The sequence below is a fragment of the Felis catus genome, chromosome A3 (genome assembly GCF_018350175.1).
Source record: "Felis catus isolate Fca126 chromosome A3, F.catus_Fca126_mat1.0, whole genome shotgun sequence".
NCBI classification, from domain to species: domain Eukaryota; kingdom Metazoa; phylum Chordata; class Mammalia; order Carnivora; family Felidae; genus Felis; species Felis catus.
Window position 1 is genome coordinate 118355870 of NC_058370.1, and position 16994 is coordinate 118372863.

The 16994-nt window shown below is 38.9% G+C and overlaps 1 protein-coding gene across 2 annotated transcripts in view; it reads right to left on the reverse strand.

Annotated features, from left to right (window-relative positions):
* The window catches only part of LOC109498324, a 38863-nt gene extending 23382 nt beyond the window's left edge, over window positions 1-15481 (reverse strand). For both annotated transcript variants that reach the window (XM_045054789.1, XM_019827751.3), the window contains exon 1: window positions 14500-15481. In XM_045054789.1, coding sequence (XP_044910724.1) covers window positions 14500-14643 — 144 coding nt within the window. In that variant the 5' untranslated portion in view covers window positions 14644-15481. The remainder of the gene's footprint in view (window positions 1-14499) is intronic.
* Between the last annotated feature and the right edge of the window lie 1513 nt (window positions 15482-16994).

Consider the following 16994-nt stretch of genomic DNA (forward strand, 5'->3'; position numbering starts at 1 on the left):
GAGCGTGAACGGGGGAGGGGCAGAGAGAGAGGGAGACACAGAATCGGAAACAGGCTCCAGGCTCCGAGCCATCAGCCCAGAGCCTGATGCGGGGCTTGAACTCACGGACCGCGAGATCGTGACCTGGCTGAAGTCGGACGCCCAACCGATTGTGCCACCCAGGCGCCCCATCACACTTCCTGATTTTAAAACGTTCGGTAAAGCTACAGTAATCAAAATCGTGTGTACTAGCATAAGGATAGACATATAGATCAATGGAATAGAATTGAGAATAGAAATAAATCCTCATATTTGCAATCAATTGATTTTCATGGGTATCAAGACCATTCAATGGGGAAAGAATAGTCTTTTCAACAAATGGTGCTGGGACATCTGAATAGCCACATGCAAAAAAATGAATTTGAACCCTTATTTCGCATTATATACAAAAATTAAGTCAAAAAGTATCAAATAGCTAAACCAAAGAGCTAAAACTATAGTTTTATAGGGATGTGATCGTTGGTTTTATGTTAATTTTACATTGTGGTAGTTAATTTTATGTACGAGGCTATGGTATTCAGTTGTGGCCAAATACTAGTCTAGATGTTGCTATGAATGTATTTTTTAGATGTGATCAACATTTTTTTTTTTGTTTATTTTTGAGAGACAGAGCATGAGCAGGGGAGGAGTAGAGGGAGAGGGAGACCCAGAATCCAAAGCAGGCCCCAAGGCTCTGAGCTGTCAGCACAGAGCCCGATTTGGGGATCAAACTCACAAACGGTGAAATCATGACCTGAGCCAAAGTCGGACGCTCAACCAACTGAGCCACCCAGGAGCCCCATCGATGCAATTAATATTTTTTAAAAGATTTTATTTTTAGGGGCGCCTGGGTGGCTCAGTCAGTTAAGCTTGGAGCTTGGACTCTGTGTCTCTCTCTCTGTTCCTCCCCCATTCATGCTGTGTCTCTCTCTCTGTCTCTCAAAAATAAACATTTTAAAATAATAATAATAAATAAATAAAAATAAAGATTTTATTTTTAAGTAAACTCTACACACAACATGGGGCTCAGACTCACAACCCCAAGATCAAGAGTCATAGGCTCTACCTACTGAGCCAGCCAAGAGCCCCTAGATGTGATTAACATCCAAAATCAGTAGACTTTAAGCAAAGCAGATTACCCTCCATAATGTAGACGGGCATCTTCCAATCAGTTGTTGGCCTTAGATTGTGTGAGGTTTTCTGAAAAGGAAGGAATTCTGCCTCAAGATTGAAACATATGTTGAATAACTATGCTGTATACCTGAAACTAATGTAACATTGTGTGTCAACTATACTTCAGTTAAAAAATAATTTAATTTAATTTAATTTAATTTAATTTAATTTAATTTAATTAATTTTTTTAAAAGATCAAAACATAGAAACCCTGCCTGAGTTCCTAGCCTGCCCCAAGGATTTTGGATTTGTCAGCTCTCACAGTATATCAGCCAATTCTTCAAAATCTCTTCTCTTTTCTCTCTCTCCCTCTCTCTCTCTCTCTCATGTGCATGCGTGTCCCTGTGTGCTGTTATAGTAAAGAACATAACCGGTGTTTGTCCCAGATTCCTGACATAGAGCTTTAAAAACCCTTGGAATTTCCTGAGTGATAGGAATGCCTTGGTTATACTAATGAGGTAGAAAGGTTACTTCTCCCTTTACTTTAGGAAACTGAAATAAACTTGCTTCTAAAATCTGATAAAGACATTACTAAGAAAGGAAAATTAGAGACCAATCTCTTTCAAGAACACAGATGCAAAAATCCTAAACTTAATACCAGCAAACTTAATCAAACAATGTATAAAAAGGATCATGAACAATATCACAAACCTGTTACGTTTATTTCAGGAATTCACAGTTGCCTTAATATTTTAAAAATTCATTGTAATTCAGCACTTTAATAGAATAAACAAGAAGAACCATAGGAACATCTCTTTTTTTTTTTTTTTGAAGTTTAATTATTTTTGAGAGAGAGAGAGAGACAGGATAGGGGGAAGGGGCAGAGAGGGAGAGAGAGAGAGAATCCCAAGCAGGGCCATTGCTGTCAGAGCAGAGCTCAACATGAGGTCCCATCTCACAAACCTGGAGATCATGACCTGAGCAAAAATCATGAGTCAGATGCTTAACTGACTGAGCCACCCAGGTACCCCCATACAAACATTTTTTTTATGTTTATTTATTTTTGAGACACACACACACACACACACACACACACACACACACAGTGTGTGGGGGGAGGGGCGGGGGGGAGAGAGAGAGACAGACAGAGACAGACACAGAGAGAGGATCTGAAGCAGGCTCTGTGCTGACAGCAGAGAATCCAATGCAGGGCTGGAACTCACAACCTGAGCCGAAGTCAGACACTTAACCAAATGAACCACCCAGGCACCCCTTGAACATCTTAATAGAGGCAGAAAAAGCACTTGATAAAATCCAAAACACATTCATGCTAAAATTCTTAGCAAACCAGAAATAAAAGGGAACTTCCTTCATCTGCTAAACAATATTAGCAAAAACCACACAGTAAATATTACACATAAATAAAACTTTCCTCTACGTAAAAAAAAAAAAAAGAAAAGAAAAGAAAAAGAAGAAGATAAAAATCCCCATTATCCATTGAACATCGTACTGGGAATCCTAGCATGTACAATAGAGCACAGAAAAGAAATAAAATTCATAAGGCTTAGAAAGGAAGGAATAAAGCTATCATATGCAGACAATATGATTGTGTAGAATATCACAATATGCTTTTGGAAAAGCATCTACTGATAAATTTTTAGGATTGATAAGCAAATTTAGCAAGATTTTTAGGTAAAAGGTCAATATAGAAATATTTATTTTTTATTTAAGAGAGAGAGAGCTTGAGTGGGGGAGAGAGGCAGAGGGGCAGAGAGAGAGAGAAAAGAATCTTAAGCAGGATCCACCCTCAGTGTGTAGCCCAACATGGGGCTCCATCCCACAACCTGGAAATCATGACCTAAGCTGAAATCCAGAGTTGGCCACTCAACTGACTGAGCCACCCAGGTGCCCCGAAAGATCTATTTTATTTCCAACTATTGATATTATTTAGCAAATGGCATTTTTTATTATTTAAAGATTTCATTTTTAAGTAATTTCTACACCCAACATGGAGCTTGAATTTACAACTCTGAAATCAAAAGTCACATGCTCTAATGACTGAGCCCAGCATGTGCCCCTAGAAAATGACATTTAAAATACCATAGGGGCGCCTTGGTGGCTTAGTCGGTTAAGCGTCCGACTTCGGCTCAGGTCATGATCTCGCGGTTCGTGAGCTCGAGCCCCGCATCAGGCTCTGTGCTGACAGCTCAGAGCCTGGAGCCTGCTTCAGATTCTGTGTCTCCCTCTTTCTCTGCCCCTCCCCCTCTCGCGCTCTGTCTTTCTCTGTCTCTCAAAAATAAATAAATTTGTTTTTAAATTTAAATTTTAAATTAAATTTAATTTAAAATTTTTTAAAAATAATAAACATAGCAACCAATCTCAATATGTGAACCTTATTTAGATCTTGAGTCAAACAAACTATAAAAAATAATTTATATCATTTATGAGACAATTGGAATTTGAATACTGATGGATATTTGATGGTATTCAAAGATTGTTGTTAAGTTTTTAGACATAATAATAACATTGTGATTAAAATATTGTGATTATTTCTTTTTAAAGAGTCCTTACCTTTTAGGTATACATATTTAATTATGAATAAAATTATATTATCTGAGATTTGCTTGAAAATAATGTCAGAGTTGAAGCTGGGTGATGGGATCATGATTCCATCGAATTCATTATACACTTCTTTTTTTTTTAAGTTTATTTATTTATTTTGAGAGACCGTGTGAGCATCAGCTGGGGAGGGGTAGAGAGATGGGGAGAGAAAGAATCCCAAGCAAGCTCCATGTTGTCAACATGAAGCCTGATGTGGGGCTTGAACTTACAAACCATGAGATCATGACCTGAGTCGAAATCCAGTCAGACAATCAACCAACTAAGCCACCCAGGCACCCCTATTCATTATACACTTCTACATGCTTTTGATTTGTTTAAAAATTTCCCTAATAAAGATGAAAAGAATCATTTACTATAGCTTCATAAAACCCTCTTTATTGAAAACTAAATTTTATTAAGAGAAATTAGGAAGGCTTAAATAAATGGAGAGACACACATTTGTGAACAGAAGACTCATTATTTTTAGTATGTCAATTATCCTTAATCTGACCCATAAATTTGATGCAATTCCAATCAAAATCCTGCATGTTTTTGCATGACAACAGGATGATTCAAAAATTTATATAGAAATGTCAATGACTGAGAATAACTAAGACAATTGTGAAGAAGATAAAAGTGGTAAGACACAACCAAATTTCAAGACTTACCACAAAGCCACATTAATAAATACAGTGAGGTATTGTGCAAAGATAGACTAACGTAGCAAAATGAAGTCCTGAAACAGACCCACACATGTATACATTTACCTGATTTATGTGTACTAATACAATGCAAGGAAAAAAATTGATGGTATTTTCAATAAATGCTGCTGGGAGAAAGTACTAGGATTTAGAGTGGGCTGATGAGGCAGAGTCATACAAGTGGAGGGTCAGATTTAAAAATTCTGATATTTTGGGGCGCCTGGGTGGCGCAGTCGGTTAAGCGTCCGACTTCAGCCAGGTCATGATCTTGCGGTCTGTGAGTTCGAGCCCCGCGTCAGGCTCTGGGCTGATGGCTCAGAGCCTGGAGCCTGTTTCCGATTCTGTGTCTCCCTCTCTCTGCCCCTCCCCCGTTCATGCTCTGTCTCTCTCTGTCCCAAAAATAAATAAACGTTGAAAAAAAATTTATAAAAAAAAAATTAATTAATTAAAATAAATTTAAAAAAATAAAAATTCTGATATTTTGTTCATCATAGATTTTCCACATTAATTTTGATTTGTAAATAACATTGTATTAAATATTACCTTGATTACTAAGGGGTTTTTTTGGTGCCCCTTCAATTGTGTGCCCAAGGCGAATGCCTCACTCATCTCACCCTACTTCCTGCCCCACTGAAGGAATTGGATATTTCTCTAGAGTTTAAAAAAAAAAAAAAAAAAAGAACTTCAATACATTATACCATAGACAAATTACACCATACACAAAAAGTAACTTGAGATGGATCATAGACCTTAATGTAAAAGAAAAAAAGAAAGAAAGAAACCTAGAAGACTATCGTCATAGCCTGGGGACTGGCAAAGATTTCTTACATTGGAAACAACAACAAAAAAGACCTCACCATAAAAGTAAAAACTGATACACTGGATTTCATTAAAATTAAGAACTTCTGTTCATTAATACACCATTGTGAGTGAAAAGATAAGCCACGGAGTGGGAGTGTTTATTTTTCATACCTATAGCCGACCAACAACTCATATCTATAATATTTAAAGAATTCCCACAAATTAATAAGTAAAAGGCTGACAACCCAATCATTAAAAATGGGCAAAAAATTGGACAGGCAGATCACAAAAGAGGATTTTCAAATGGCCAAAAAACATAGGAAGTTTCTCAATATCATTAGCAATCAGGGAAATGTGCATTAAAACCACAACGCAAGCATAATACCTGGAGTGTCTAAAATTAATAAGGTCGACAAAGTCAAGGGTTAACAAGAATGTGGAAAAACTAGAACTCTCATACTCTATTAATGGAAGTATAGTGGTATAATTACTTTAGAGAACTGTTTGCTATCATCTACTAAAATTAAACACAGCAGGGGCGTCTGGGGTGGTTCAGTCAGTTAAGTGACGGACTCTTGATTTGAGCTCAGGTCATGATCTCAAGGTTTGCGGGATTGAGCCCTGCGCTGAGCCTCATGCTGTCAGCACAGAGCCTGCTTCGGAATCTCTCTCTCCCTCTCTCTCTGCTCCTCCCCTGCTCCATGCTGTCTCTCTCAAAATAAATAAAGTTTATTAATTAATTAATTAATTAATTAATTAATTTAATTAAACATAGTATATGGCCAAGCAATTCCTAGCCTACTAGAAATAGGGTTCCACACCAACAATGTATCATTTACAATTAACATCTTGAGACTTTATCTTGTCATACAGGTATGTACATTTTTAATTATAAAAAATGCCTGACTTTTTGAAATGCAGTATGCAAGAATGCCACCCACTGGGTCATAAAGGCAATTTTTTGTCTATTTTTTATGCCACAACAGGCAGTTAAATTGCATTCTACATTTATTTATACATTGTGGTCCCAAACTAACAAGCATGACCTAATGTCACTTTAAAATTAGTTGACGGGGCGCCTGGGTGGCGCAGTCGGTTAAGCGTCCGACTTCAGCCAGGTCACGATCTCGCGGTCCGTGAGTTCGAGGCCCGTGTCGGGCTCTGGGCTGATGGCTCAGAGCCTGGAGCCTGTTTCCGATTCTGTGTCTCCCTCTCTCTCTGCCCCTCCCCCATTCACGCTCTGTCTCGCTCTGTCCCAAAAATAAATAAATGTTGAAAAAAAAATTTTTGTTTAAATAAAATTAGTTGTCAAATAAATAAATAAATAAAATAAAATTTGTTGTCAACTAGGGTGCCTGGGTGGCTCAGTCAGTTGAGCATCTGGCTCTTGGTTTCAGTTCAGGTCATGATCCCAGGGTTGTGGGATTGGTCCTGAGTCAGGCCTGCTTGGGATTCTCTCTCTCTCTCCCTCTGCTCCTTTTCCCCACTCACATACTCAATCTCTCTCTCTCAAATTAAAGAAAAAGAAAAGAAAAAGAAAAAAAAGAATTTGTCGTCAACATGTGAATCTCAAAAACATTATGTTCAACAAAAGAAGCCAGATACAAAACAATATATACTGTATTACTCTATTTTTTATTCTTATTTTAAAAATTTTAACTCCAGTGTAGTTAATATACAGTGTTATATTACTTTCAGGTGTACAGTATAGAGATTCAACACTTCCGTATATTATTCGGTGCTCACCAAGATAGTATACTCTTAGGATGTATGGCTGGCTCTGTAGGTAGAGTATACAACTCTTAATCTTGGGGTTGTAGGTTCAAGCCCCATGTTGGGTGTAGAGATTACTTTAAAAAGAAAGAGAAAGAAAGAAAGAAAGAAAGAAAGAAAGAAAGAAAGAAAGAAAGAAAGAAAGAAAGAAAGAAAAAGAAACAGAGTCTTAAAACAAAACAAAAGGTAGTATACTCTTAATACCCTTCACCTATTTCACCTATCCCCTCCCACCTCCCCTCGGGGTTTGTTCTCTATGGTTAAGAGTCTTTTTTTTGGTTTGTCTCTCTTTTCTTTCTTTTTTTTTTTTGTTCCTTTGTTTTGTTTCTTAAATTCCACATATGAGTGAAATCATAAGGTATTTGTCTTTCTGTGGTTTTTTAAATTTGTTTTTATTAAACATTTTTATTTATTTTTGAGAGACAGAGTGTGAGCAGGGAGGGGCAGAGAGAGAGAGAAAAGGGAGACACAGAATCCGAAGCAGGCACCAGGATCTGAGCTGTCAGCACAGAGCCTGATGCAGGGCTCAAACCCACAGACCGCGAGATCATGACCTGATCTGAAGTCGGACGCCTAAGCGACTGGGTCACCCAGGCGCCTCACTCTCACTGACTTATTTCACTAGGTATTATACTCTCTAGATCCATCCATGTTGTTGCAAATGGCAAGGTTTTGGGGGTTTTATGGCTGGTGTTAACAAGAATGTGGAAAAACTAGAACTCTCATACTCTATTGATGGAAGTATAAACTGGTATAATCACTTTAGAGAACTGTTTGCTATCATCTAGTAAAATTAAACATAGCAGGGGTGTCTGGGGTGGTTCAGTCAGTTAAGTGTGTATATACACATGTTCTTGATCCATTCACGTACCAATAGATGTATAATTTTATTTTTACAAGTTTCAAGAAGAGGCAAATTAATCCATGACCATAGACATCAGAATAGAGGTTGCCTCTGAGTGGGAGGAGAACAGACTAGAAAAGATCATGAAGGAACTCTCCATGATTATAGCAATATTATAAGCTTGATTGGGGTGCTAGTTAATGGGTATATAAATTTATCAAAACTCATCAAACTGTACACATAAGATCTGTGCATTTTGCTGTATATCATCATGCTTGACTGAAAAGTATATTTGACAAAAAAGCTTTTTCTTACATACATAGGTACTAAGAAAGTTTATTAATTATGTAGCAAGGTGACACTGAGTAATTTACACTACACTTTGTTTTCTTGCTACATCTTTCTGGGAAAGAAACTGCTGTTTCCTCTCACCAAAGAGGGCAGCTAGGCCTTTGTTCTTAAGGTCTTGGTTCCCCTAATCCATGGCAGGGAGTTAAGTTTCACATGCTGAAAAAATTAGCAGGAATGTAAGAGACACCCCTCATCTAAGACTAGATCTGTGGGGGGTTTTAAGCTGAATTGTGCCAGAGGCTTAGTGTTTAGTGCTTTCAGGGTTGAGAAGAAAAGGAAGCTGGCTCCCTGAAATGGAAACAACACTGAGGCTGCTGATACACCGGAATAGTGAGGCCCTGAGCATGGTGGGATTTAGCCCTCCTGGTGTTAACATCTCAGATGTAGTATACTGAGGACTTTAGCAAACGTCTCTGTGACCAAGCTTGGCACAAAGGCGTTGAGCCACAGTTTTTGCCTTCAGATGGCAAGGAAAAAAAGCAACACTTATTCCCATGGTTTAAGGACCTGATCCTCTGCCATTTTGGACAAATGGCACAAACTCCAGAGTTCTTGGGGCGCCTGGGTGGCTCAGTCAGTTAAGCTTCAGACTTTGGCTCAGGTCATGATCTTGGGGTTCATGAGTTCAAGCCCTACGTGAGGCTGTGTGCTGACAGCTCAGAGTCTGGAACCTGCTTCAGATTCTGTGTCTCCCTCTCTCTCTGCCCCTCCCCCACTCACGTTCTCTCTCTCTTTCTCTCTCTCTCTCTCTCTCTCTCTCTCTCTCTCTCCCTCTCTCTCTCTCAAAAATACACAAACATTTAAAAAAATTAAAAACAAAAACAAACTCCAAAGTTCTTATACAATACAAAGGTTGGGGAGTTAAAACTGATACTGGATTTTTTTGCCAACCTAGGTGATAGGAGGTTTAAACTAGATTAAACTTGATAACAGACAAGGAAATATATTTGCCCTTTTTTTTATACCTAATTGTTGTGGAACAATTCATACCTGTCCAAGTCAATTAGATATCATGCATCACTTGTTACATGGGGAAAAAGTGGACATTTGTCTTTTCTCTTTCTCTTAAAGATGGTATTAAAGTGAACTTTGCAATTTTAAAAACCATGCTGTTTTAAAATGAAATATTATTGTCTACGGCCATACCACCCTGAACGCGCCCAATCTCGTCTAAAATGAAATATTATTTACCTAAAGTCATTTACCATATATGATGAAAAAGAGATAAAAATGATGTTTAAATTCCCAAGGGGGTTGACAAATTTTTGACAATGAAAGAAGTTTGAGGGTCAAACCAGGTTGGGAAATGCTGTTGCAGACAGAGGATGCTGAGAGATTTTATTCATTTAGTTAGTTACTTTTGGCAGAGTGACGCAATCAGCTGCGGGAAGTTTTGTGTGGGTGGTTTTTGTCTTGTAGAGTCAGGGTCTCTTTATGCACTAGGCTGGAAAAAGTTTGCAGGAGACAAGCTAGCATACTGTAAATACATGAAGTCCTAGTTAAGGCAATAATAATCTGGATTGTTGTATCTGAGAGATGTTTCTGAGAAAAAAACTGAAAAGACTTTGTGGCCAAATACATTGACAACTATATCTATCTCCAAGATCTGGAAGGTAGGCTAGTGCTGTCCAATAGATTTTTTTCTCTGATGATGGACATATTCTATTTCCGCTCTGTCCAACATGATAATCTCTAGCCACATGTGATAGTGAAATGTCAATAGGGCAATGAAGGAACTGAATTTTAAATTTTATGTGATTTGATTAATTTAAATTTAAATGGCCACAGGTGGTCAGTGGATACCAGATTGGAAAGCACAGGTCTATACCATTAATTTGAGTGGCTAGATGAATATCTCCACATAAATTTTACAAGCACTTCAAACGTAATAGTTCATGTTCCGCCTCCTACCACACTCACAACTTCTGTCTAATGTTTCCTACATCGTTCAAAATGCCATCATCTTGCCATTCACTCAGGGTTAAAGTTGAGAAGTCATTTATTCATTTCACCAACATATAGGGAGCACTTACTAAATGCCACGCAGCATACTAGGCACAGGGGATACAAAGATAAGTACAGTCCTTGTAGGAAAACAATGATAATATTCATAATTAACTCTTGTATTTGAGATCCAATCAGGAAAAAAGATTCACTCCCTTCTCTCTCTTTCTGCTTTACTTTCCACATCCAAACTTTCACCACAATACCTCCCTGAGGGCAAAGATTTTTGTCCCTTGCATTTACTGCTGTATCCATTGTGCCTACAGTAGCACCTTGTATATGGTGGTAGTGGGTGATAAACATTTGAGGAATGCATCCAGGACCTCTCTCCTACCTTTCTGCTCTAATTCTTTAACACCCCTTCCCCTTCTTCCCACTACATCATTAATAGAGCCTCCGATTGGCTTAGCTACCCAGGCAACTGCCATAGATGCTTCCTGGAGTTATTTTAAAGCTTTCCTCTCAAAATGTCGTCCTGAGTCAGTCAGGTTACAGGATACAAAATCACCGTACAGAAATCCACTACATTTATATACACGAATAATGAACCGTAGAAAGAGAAATTAAGAAAACAATCCCATTTACAATTGCACCAAAAATAATAGAATACCTAGGATTAAACTTAGGAGGTCAAAGACCTGCACTCAGAAAACTATAAAACACCGATGAAAAAACTGGAGATGGCACAAATGGAAAGGCATTTCATGCTCATGGCTCAGAAGAACAAATATTGTTAAAATGTCCATACTACCCAAAGCAATCTACAGATTTCATGCAATCCCTATCAAAATACCAATAGCATTTTTCACAAAACTAGAATAAACAATCATACAATGTATATGGAACCACAAAAGACCACGAACAGCCAAAGCAATCTTGAAAACACACACACCCACATACCCACAAATCTAGAGATACCACAATTCCACATTTCAAGATATACTAAAAAGCTATAGTAATCAAAACAGTGTGGTATTGGCACCAAAAACAGACACAGAGATCAAAGGAACAGAATAGAAAGCTCAGAAATAAACCCATGATTATATGGTCAAGTAATCCTCAACAAAGGAGGCAAGAATATGCAGTGGGGAAAAGACAGTCTGCTAAACAAATGGTGTTGGGAAAACTGGACATTTACATGCAAAAGAATGAAACTGGACCATTTTCTTACACCATACACAAAAATAAACTCAAAATGGATTAAGGACCTGAATGTGAAACCTGAAACCAAAAAAATCCTTGAAGAAAGCACAGGCAGTAATTTGACATTGACCACAGCAACATTTTTCTAGATATGTCTCCTGAGGCAAGGGAAACAAAAGCAAAAATAAACTATTGGGACTACATCAAAACAAAAAGCTTCTGCACAGTGAAGGAAACAATCAATTAAACTAAAAGACAACCTACTGAATGGGAGAAGATATTTGCAAATGACATATCCGATAAAGTGTATCTAAAATTCATAAAGAGCTTACAAAACGCAACACCAAAACCCACAAATAGTCCAATTAAAAACGGGCAGAAGAGATGAATAGACATTTCTCCAAATATGACATACAGATGGCCAGTAGACACATGAAAAGATGGTCAAAATCACTCATCATCAGGGAAATGAAAATCAAAACTACTATAAGCTATCACCTCACACCTGTCAGAATGGCTAAAATCAGTAACACAAGAAACAAGTATTGGCAAGGATGTGGAGAAAAAGGAACTCTCACGCACTGATGGTGGGAATCCAAACAGGTGCAGCCACTATGAAAAACAGTATGAAGGTCTCTCAAAAAATTAAAAATAGAATTAACATATAATCCAGTAATTGTACTATTGAGTATTTACCCCAAAACTATGAAAATGCTAATTTGAAAGGGTATATGCACACTATGTTTATAGCAACGTTATTTACAATAGGCAAATTACAAAAGCAGCTCAAGTGTCCATTGAAAGATGAATCGGTAAAGAATATGTGGTATACAGATACAATGGAATTCAGGCATAAAAAAGAATGAAATGATGCCATTTGCAACAACATGGATGGATCTAGAGAGTATAATGCTAGGCGAAATAAACCAGGCAGAGAAAGACAAATTCCACATGATTTCACTCATATGTGGAACTTAAGAAACAAAACAAAAGAACAAAGGAAAAATAAAAAGACAAACCATGGGGCACTTGAGTGGCTCAGTTGGTTAAGCGTCCCACTTCAGTTCAGGTCATCATCTCACAGTTTGTGAGTTCAAGCCCCACATTGGGCTCTGTACTGACAGTGCAGAGCCTGCTTCAGATCCTCTGTCTCCCTCTCTCTGCCCCTCATCCTGCTCCCAAAAATAAATAAACATTTTGAAAAAAAAAAAAAGGACAAACCAAAAAACAGACCCAAGTATAAAGGTTTTTTTTTAATGTTTATTTTTGAGAGAGAGGGGGGACACAGTGTGAGCAGGAGAGAGGCAGAGAGAGAGGGAGACACAGAATCTGAAGCAAGCTCCAGGCTCTGAGCTGTCAGCACACAGCCCCACATGGGGCTCGAACTCGTGAACCCCAAGATCATGACCTGAGCCAAAGGCCGATGCTTAACGGATTGATCCACCCAGGCGCCCCCCCCCCAGACTCTTAACTATAGAGAACAAATAGATGGTTATCAGAGGGGAGGTGTGGGGAGGGGAGGGTGAAATAGGTGAAGGGGATTAAGAGTACACTTACCATGATGAGCACTGGGTAATGTATAAAATTGTTGACTCATTACATTGTATACTTGAAACTAATATAATACTGTATGTTAACTATACTGGAATTAAAATTTAAAACTAAACTAAACTAAACTAAAATGTTTCTTCCTTAAAAGAAAAAAAGTGTGGTCCTTGGTCCAACAGCAGTAGCATCACCTGGGAGCTTGTTACAAAGGCAGAATCTCAATCCCTACCCCACAGCTACTAAATCAGAATCTACTTTTTTTTTTTATTTTTAAGTTTGTTTGTTTGTTTGTTTGTTTATTTATTTATTTATTTATTTATTTATTTATTTATTTATTTTGAGAGAGAGAGAGAGAGAGAGAGAGAGAGAGAGAGAGAGAATGAGTAGGGGAGAGGCAGAGAGAGAGAGAGAATCCCAAGCAGGCTTCATACTGTCAGTGCAGAGCCCGATGCGGGGCTCAAATTCACAAACTGGTAGAGCATGACCTGAGCCGAAATCCAGAGTCAGATGCTTAACTGAGAGCTGGGCACCCCCCCCCCCATTCTACTTTTTAACAAGACCCCCAGCTGATTGATTCATATGCATGTAACAGTTTGAGAAGCACTGCTCTAAAGCACGGATCTAAGCACATTTTTACCCGTCTCTAAGATCTTTGACATCTTTCAACTGCATACAGAATTAATATTTATAGGAAGTGTTCAGCTTGGCATTCAAAGCCCTCCACAATGTCATCTCTATCAATTTTCCAAACTTTTCTCTCACTGTGCTCCCTATACTTCTACACTCCCATCCATTTAAGTTCAAGCACATCTCTTCAAACACATCCAACACTCTTCAGCTTCCCATGCTTTTCCCCCATCTATTCCTTCCATCTGGAAGGTCTTCACTACTCTCCTTCATCCACACTATCCACCCTCAAAGCCCTACCCTTCCTCTGAAGCACAACTCAAACCTGAGCTATCCCAGAGGCATTTTATAGATCACCCTGCTTCAAAAGACTCTCTTTACCTCCCACCTCTTCAGCAATATTTATACTTCTATTAATTCACATTTCCTCTTTCCTTGTGTTATGTACATATCTGACTAACTGTCTCCCCCACTTTACCTCGAGCTCCTAGAAGGTGGGGATGGTGTTTTATTCTTCCTCAATGTCTAGTACACCGCCATATATAAATGGTGTTCAAGGTTTGTTGAAATAAACTGAAGCAGGGGGTGCACCTGGGTAGCTCAGTTGGTTGAGCATCCGACTCTTGATCTTGGCTCAGGTCATGATCTCACAGTTAGTGAGATGGGAGTCCCAAACTGGGCTCTGCACTGACATCGCAGAGCTTGCTTGGGATTCCCTCTCACCCTCTCTCTTCCCGTCCCCCACTCATGCATGCGTGTTCACTCTCTCAAAATAAATAAATATCTAAAAGAAAAAGAAAGAAACTGAAGGGAACAGGATTGAGCATGACTTATAGGAAGACATCCATAGGCCCTATCTCAACTCCCCTCTTCCCCCCACCTAATTCCTCCCATGGTCCAAGACGTAGGGGTTTCCATGGCTTCAGGGGCAGGGACAGGGAGCAGTGAATTTCAAGGGACTGTTGCATTACATACCTCTGAGTCTGCCTTGACTGCCACATGCTCTGTGCTCTGTTTCCAAGAAAACAGCCCCCAAAGCCCCCACACAAGGAAGCCAAATAATAGTGGAAGGCTGACATATGATGGCAGTGGGATGGCCAGCCCCCAAATCGGCGCCATTACTCAACCCCATGCCCCTCTCAGCCAAACAGTGTTTTCCCTCAAGGTTGTGACTATATATGACATCACAATGGACATTCCAAGGTCAACCTGACAGGGCCCAGCCAATGTGCACACTGCCCAAGTGTCTCTTCTGAGCCATGCCCATCTGCTGCTCCTGTTTGCAGCTGCTCACAGGCTCTGTCCTGACAGCCAACGCTCAGGGAAGACCTCCTTTACAATTCCACTAAGACTGGGCTGGACAATTTGGCATAAAGAGTATGGAAGCAAAATTTTAAAGAAGGCCTTCCGTGTGGCCTGTCTTGCCCTATAAGCATCTTCTCTGGAACTAGTCATTCCCTAGAGGTCCAGGTATGGTGTCATATGTTCCCAGGTACAAATTAGAATAGAGGGTCAAGTACATTTAAGAAATCTAGGATATCTTCAGTAGATACTCTCAGAAAATCTGATATATATGGTTTCCCAACTCCAAGGTTTGACACATTTCTTAGTTGCTATAGCATTGAAACAGAGAAGAGATGTCACATAGGGAAATTAAATCACCTTAGAGGATTGCTGTATTCCAGAATCCATGGTCTCATTTTCCAAGTCTAGAACATATATTATGTCATTACACCCAGAATTAACTGGATTCTCTATGGTTAATTCACTGTAAACAAAATTCATAAGGCATTAACTTGTGCTATAATCAAGAGAAATAAAACTGGCCAGGACATTTTTTTTTCTTATAGGAAAGTTAATCTGGAAAATCAATTCGATTAAATAACTACTGAATAAAAGGCACTGTTTTAGAAAAAGACAATCATGCGGGGCGCCTGGGTGGCTCAGTCGGTTAAGCGTCTGACTTCAGCTCAGGTCATGATCTCAGTCTGTGAGTTCAAGCCCCAGGTCAGGCTCTGTGCTGGCAGCTCAGAGCCTAGAGCCTGTTTTGGATTCTGTGTTTCCCTCCCTCTCTGCCCCTCCCCCGTTCATGCTCTGTCTCTCTCTGTCTCAAAAATAAAAACATTAAAAAAAATTTTTTTTAAAAAGACAATCATGGTCTCTCAGTCTCTCACCTTATAGAATTTTCAGTCTACTGGGGCAGCCAAAGTAATATTCTCAAAAAGTCCATCAATAAGGAAGTGGTTAAATACACATGCTATGTCCATATTATGAAATACTTTGCAGTCACTATAAAAATCATAATTATAAAGAATTATACTTGTCATGCTGAGCACATACTATATGTCAGGTGCTAGTATATGCCAGCCTAGAGTTCTAAGGTTAGGGATGGAGATAGTGTTTTGGTTCTTTTTTCCTTTTTTCCTTTCTTTCTTTAAAAAAAATTTTTTTAATTTATTTATTTTTGAGAGACAGAGAGAGACAGAGACAGAGACAGAGTGTGAGCGGGGGAGGGGCAGAGAGAGAGGGAGACACAATCCGAAGCAGGCTCCAGGCTCTGAGCTGTTAACACAGAGCCCGACATGGGGTTCGAACTCACAAACTGTGAGATCATGACCTGAGATGAAGTCAGACCCTTAACGACTGAGCCACCCAGGAGCCCCTGATTTGGTTCTTAAAACACGTTTGTACGGTTCTACAAGCACCTTTTTCTATATGTACATAAAAGTTAGTTCTTCGTTTCTTGAAGATTTACTCACCATTGTGTTTGAGTCATCTGCTATTTTCTACAGCTGAGATTCATTTTTATCATTTCATTGGATTGTATAACCACTGCATAACTTATTTATCCATTACAATATTGATGGACATTTGGCTTGTTTTCCAAGTTTGGCTTTTATAAGCAATGCTGTTAAAAACATCCTTGTCCATGTATCTTGGTGCACCTTTGTTCCTATTTCTCTACGGCAGTGGTTCTCAAGCTTTAACATGCATCAGAATCATGTGAAGGGCTTGTTAAAACACAGATTGCTGTCTCTATCCCTAGAGTTGTTGAGTAAGTTTGGAATAGAACTCTGGAATTTGGCATTTCTAATTAGTTTCCAGACGTTGCTGATGCTGCTGGACCAACGACTACATTTTAAGGTTCTCTGCTCTAGGGCATTTACCAAGGAGTGGCGTAGCTAGGTTATGGAGCATGTGTAACTTAAACTTTAGTAGATAGTGCTAAACTGCTTTTTCCCGAGTGGTTACGTCAACATTTCCACCAGTGGTGAATGGCAGGTCTTCCTGTTCCATTTTCATGCCAGCATGTGGTATTTTCAGGCTGTTTAATTTTAGCCAATCTGGTATATGTGGAAATGGTATTTCATTGCTTAACTTAAAGTCCTCTGATTACTAAACTACTAACTTGTGAACACATTTTCATAAGTTAATTGGGCATTTTGTTTTTAGACACAATGCTGCATTCC